General features: G+C 38.3%; 1 protein-coding gene across 5 annotated transcripts in view; it reads left to right on the top strand.

The window, feature by feature from the left end:
• The window catches only part of dachd (dachshund d), a 112,383-nt gene that overhangs the window by 53,937 nt on the left and 52,501 nt on the right, over positions 1-5,945 (top strand). For all 5 annotated transcript variants that reach the window (XM_016460952.1, XM_016460951.1, XM_016460950.1 and 2 more), the window contains exon 2: positions 1,133-1,248. In XM_016460952.1, coding sequence (XP_016316438.1) covers positions 1,133-1,248 — 116 coding nt within the window. The remainder of the gene's footprint in view (positions 1-1,132; positions 1,249-5,945) is intronic.

Raw genomic sequence — 5,945 nt, 5'->3', positions numbered from 1 at the left:
TATATATATATATGTATATAATGTATATATTTATCTTATATATTTAGTTTTTGTATTGATTTTTTACAATGTTTGATATAACTGTGAATGGAGGGTCTTGTGCCTCAGTAACCAGTTACTAGCTTGGTTGTATTTGAACCAACTCTCCATAACAAGTTTGTGTGTATCATTTGAGCAGCTTGTCGTATTTTGAATGCATTCTGTATGTAATTAGTTTGAAAAAAAAAAATAAAAATGCTGGGAAGGAATCACCTTTTTGGTAAAAATCGGGGGAGATGCCCTTGGTACTGTAACTAACACACTGATTTATTACGGACACTCTCTGTGAAGAAATATTTCCGTAAAGGCCTTTTTGATATTCCGTTTTTGCCCAAATCAGAGGGGAAAAATGCATGGATGAACAGAACATAGTAATGTGTGAAAAATATCTGACAATCAGCTCGGAGGGGCGTTTTTTCCCCCTCCGTCTGACTTGCGCTTGTTGTGTCATTAATCATTGTGTGATCTTGGTCACTTATTTCAAGTAATAAAAGTTTCCATCATAAACGCACAACAGGTCTGAGTCACTCAGTCACACCAGCTTCCAGCTATGACTCCTATTAAATCAAGCAAGCAGAACGTTTCCTAAGGCAGCTATTGCCTTTTAATTTCCTGAAGAACCTTAGAATATCATTCATTACCAGAACTACACATATTTGGTTTTTAAAAGTCTCATAAATCAATAGTGGCCTGACTGCAATAATTATAACAAGTTAACATGTAATTTCCAGGCTGAAAGCCGCATGGCCGGATTTTAGCATATGCAAACGAGGTAATTCAAATAGTGTAAGGATATTAATACAGAAGGGCAGGTAACGAGGTACGGGCTATGAATTATGCATCAAAAAGTGGTTGATCTTCAATAAAGGAAATGAATTCACTGTGTAATCTAATTAGTTATGGAAGTCTATTATGTTGAGCAGCAGAAAGCAACTGTCCTTGAAAAGGAATTTATTTACAGTACATGTTAGCTTTTCGGAATGGAATTGCGTTCTGGTCCGAATGTTAACGGCAACCTCTGTCTCTCACCCCTTCCCTTTCTTTCTTCACTTCCCTCTACCTCCCCCTTTCCGCCACTTCACTTCTGTTTTAGCTCAAGACCCGGGAGGCCTCCAAAACGGACCCAGAGTGTGACATCGCCGGAGAACCCTCACATCATGCCGCACTCGGTGCCGGGCCTCATGTCGCCGGGAATCATTCCCCACACAGGTAACGCACACGGACCTCCTCCCGCGCCCCGGCCCATTCTCGCAGCAGCCCACTGCCCATCCGTTAAATGGCACGCTGCAAAATCTGACAGCCCTCATCCAAACTACCAGCCAGAACCATTGACCATCCCGGCCGACCCCCCTCCCTTCCCAGCAAGCCCCCCTGTGCAACCACAGCTCCAGAATAAATTAGAGTGGAGAGTTGTTCTCTTCCAGATTATTATAGTGGATGTTGCATTCTGCCTTGAGTGGATTTTAATTAGCCCGATTAAATCCACTTCACTGCTGTATGTACATAGGCCGATGTGATGTTAAAGTAAGCTTATCGCCACAAGAATCAACAACAACCGTTTGTGCCTTCAGTTTGCCTGGAGCAAGTCTTGTGCTTTTGTTCTATTTACGGCTGGTTTTCATTGTAGCAGCTTTGAAGTCGTTTGCGAGAAAGGGCCCTGATTTACATATCGTGCTCTCGGTTGTTCTGCCATCTTTTAATAACACACAGTCATTAGGTTATGGTTCACTCCTTGTTAAAGTACAGTTAACTTCTCGTTAAGACTCTCTTGTGGATTCTTGAGCAATTATTGAACACAAAGCCATATAGTTATCATTTTCAAAACCTAAGTGTTTTGTTATTTTTTTCTGTGCAAAGTATGATGTTTTCTGTCCTATTGGACAAATTATCTTGCTGTCACAAAACAAGCTAGCACAGTGTCTTCATACAAGCAGCTCTTCATGATGACTTTACGTTTACAGTACATGCATGCCATTTGGCAGAGACTTTATCCACTGTGACTTACAGTGCTTCCAAGCAATGCGTGTTCGCTGGAAATTGAACTTAAGATCTTGCCATTGTTAGCACCAATGCTGATCAGTTATCTTGATTAATTATGTGGTAAGCATTAGAGTATATAATGTTAGAACGTTATAATGCCTTCAAGTGCACCTGGGAAACTAAATGCTTCTTAAATAAAGCAAACTGAGAATGTTGAGTGACTAACTTTATCTTTTGATCTATCTATCCTTTAGAATTATTGAAATGCAGCATGTAAAATTACAATAACTTGCAAGATCATTCATTATAATTCTCCACTACTTGCTTTCTGCTCACTGATCTCTATTAAGTTTATTGATATATTTTATGATATTATTAATATTATGGATCAGACATCCTTCTTCCAACATCACAACTTACCATCTCATTTATAATCTAGAATTCTAGAGTTTTCCTCTTCTTTTCCAATTTGCTTGGTCATTCAAATGCTTGTAATAACAAAATTTCCAGCTTCACTTGAAGGGTACATTAATGAAAGTTATTATAAAGTGATTTTAATTCTTTATTATTTAATTATTCTGTATTTGAATTTGAATGTACCAGTTTATGTCAATATGTCACAATGGTAGTGAGGCTGTATCCCGTTAAATAATTGGTAGTCTTGTTATTTGGCCAAGTTTGCCCTGATCTCCACCAGTCTAGGAGATCTTTCACACAATCCAGTTTTAATCATTTTGAGCCTGTAGTTTAAACAATAGAGCATGGCGATAGCAATGCCAACATGAATGGATGTTCACACCGAATGCAGTGTTACTTTGGATAAAAGTGTCTGCCAGATGCTTAGAATGTGAACGTAAAAGCTCTCTTTGAATTCAGTGCTAATCAAAAATCGTTTTAGCATAAACCTTATCAAATGTATGAATTGCTGAATTTTCTTTTTTATGTTCTTTGCAGTGTAAGTGTAGCATTCTTTCTCTAAACTTGAAATTGAGGGGAAACTATTGAAATTCCAGCTTGGCAACAGAACTGGTAATCTTGAACAATGCCACTGAAGCATTAGCGAACCATTCGGCTTGGGAAACTGTGTCCAGCTGCCCCTCCATGTTTGAGTGAGGTCAGCCTATCAGTGTCTTGTTTAGAAACAGGAACTCAAAGGCCATGTGGTACAGGATGAGAGCCCAGGATGAGAGTCTACTCTTATTTAGTCCTCAGCAACCATGACAAAAACCCTTTGATATTCAGGCCTTTAAACCATGAGAGAGGCTCTGATCTTGACATTTTGGTTGGAACTTCTAAAGAAAAGTAACATTTTATACAATCAGGTTTGTAAGGGTCTTTGGTTGTTTGGTTGACGAAGCGGCATGCAATGAGCAGATGCAGTGAGATTTGCTCGCATTCGGCTTTCACAGATCCGGGTTATCTTGGACAGCACTAGTCTGGGAGAGCAAATGTAAACAACAGTTAAAAACAGCATGAAGTGGTCCTAGTTATTTTGTTAAAGTAACCTTCATCATAAAGCGGTGTAATTGTAATGTTGGCAAATGTTTAAAACAGTGTTTTAAAGCTGCACTTGAGATGTTTTTCTTCCATAGCATGTCATTTAATACCACAGTTACACTGCTAGAATAGCATCATTGTATCCTGTTATATTGAGCAGGTGACTTTGTAGTTAACACATATCATGCATACAAAATATCCCCAAATGTCTTGGGTTAAGATATAAGATGTGTGTGCGTGTGTGCGCGCGCGCGCATGTGTGTGTGTGTGTGTGAGTGAGAGAGTGTTCAAAAGTCTGGGGTTGGTGATATTTTTTTAATGGTTTTAAAAGAATACTCTAAAGCTCAAATATCTCTAATTTCTTTTTATTTAAAATAAAATAATTTGAAATATTATTACAATTAAAAAATTCTGGACAAATCTGGAAAAATCCATTTATTAAATTGATCAAAAGTGACAGTAAAAATATTTATAATATTACAAAAGATTTCTGTTTCAAATAATTTTTCTTAAGGTTTTTATTCATCAAAGAATCTTGAAGAAAAAAAAAATTCCACCAAAATTTGACGGAGCATGTCGGTTTTTAACATTAAAAATAATAAATATTTTTTTGAGCACCAAAATCAGCATATTAGATTGATTTCTGAAGGATGTGACAGTAAAGACTGGAGCTGCTTAAAATTCTTTGTCATCACAGGAATAATTAACATTTTATAATATATACTGTATACAAACAGAATTTTTAAATTGTAATAATATTTCAAATTATTTTATTTTAAATAAAAAGAAATTAGAGGTATTTGAGCATTAGAGTCTTCTTTTAAAAACAATAAAAACATTTTTACCAACCCCAGACTTTTGAACACTCTCTCACTCACACACACACACACACACACACACACACGCACACACGCACACACATCTTATATCTTAACCCAAGACATTTGGGGATATTTTGTATGCATGATATGTGTTAACTACAAAGTCACCTGCTCAATATAACAGGATACAATGATGCTATTCTAGCAGTGTAACTGTGGTATTAAATGACATGCTATGGAAGAAAAACATCTCAAGTGCAGCTTTAAAACACTGTTTTAAACATTTGCCAACATTACAATTACACCGCTTTATGATGAAGGTTACTTTAACAAAATAACTAGGACCACTTCATGCTGTTTTTAACTGTTGTTTACATTTGCTCTCCCAGACTAGTGCTGTCCAAGATAACCCGGATCTGTCACACACACACACACACACACACACACACACACACACACACACACACACACACACACACTGTGTATGCATGGATAGACAGACAGACAGACAGACAGACACACACACACTTGACACTTTAACAGTGTCTCACAGCTATGCAGGAAATTACATCATGGTATCATTCCATCAGTCTGTCATCAGGTGGACACAGTCAACTAGAAATGCAGCGAGACTGGGAGAATCGACACAAAAAGAGGTTAATGAAACATGTAGCCCTTCACGCAGATGCAAGATTACACTGTCATAAACAGATCAGTCAACTCTAATGCCACTCTCCTCACACCCAGTGTCGGCAGCTCATAATTGATGTGCGGTATTTGGCTCTAATGCAGATGGAACAATTCAGATGCATTAATTCACCCAGTCCTCGCTGGCACAACCTCAGCTTTGAGCACGCGATCGGTCCTCAATAGTCACTGAAACAGAGCTAATTTCTGCAAATTCACTGGGTAAATAGAGTGAAATTTGGCCTCGGTCTCTATTAGGAGCCTGCAACATTAAGTCAGTAGATAAGCACTTGCTTATCATAAGCATGGCTAAGTCACTCTTTGTGTAGTGATGTGAAGTTAATCTGATCTTAATTTAATTACACTATTAGTGGAAGGAGGCACATACATTCCTTATTTGTTATAAGAATGTTCTGACATTGAGCAGGTATGGGGCAGCCCGCATGTTAATTAATAATGAACATTCTGACAATATTCAGAGGCATGACAGCGTTAAGCCAGTCTGCTGCTGGTTCCTTTGCATATTAATAGATCCTTCATTATTATTTAATATGACAGCTGCTCCAAGGGCTACGATCAGACCCCATCTCTATTATTTGCTGTTTTGTGCGCAGTATGACAGTACCATGCGATTCTTTATTTGTCAAAGTCCCCTCCCCACACCGCTGTCTTGCGCCCGTCTGCCCGCTCGTTCTCTCTCAGGCTCAGCTGTTTATATATGGCTGAAGAGATCCTTGTGTCTGTGAGAAAACAGACATGGGTGTCTGAATCTAAAGGTGACTTTCAAAAGTCGAAACATTGTGATCTGCTATTGGTGCTTTGCATACTAATGAATGCTAATTGAGGAAGGAGTGGGTTGCTCGTTGTGATGTTCAGACGTGCACAGGCACTACGAGTGGACTTGTTGCTGATGTGAAGAAC

The sequence above is a fragment of the Sinocyclocheilus anshuiensis genome, unplaced genomic scaffold, assembly GCF_001515605.1.
Source record: "Sinocyclocheilus anshuiensis isolate Anshui unplaced genomic scaffold, SAMN03320099.WGS_v1.1 scaffold136, whole genome shotgun sequence".
NCBI classification, from domain to species: domain Eukaryota; kingdom Metazoa; phylum Chordata; class Actinopteri; order Cypriniformes; family Cyprinidae; genus Sinocyclocheilus; species Sinocyclocheilus anshuiensis.
This window is presented reverse-complemented; position numbering and strand designations above follow the sequence as displayed.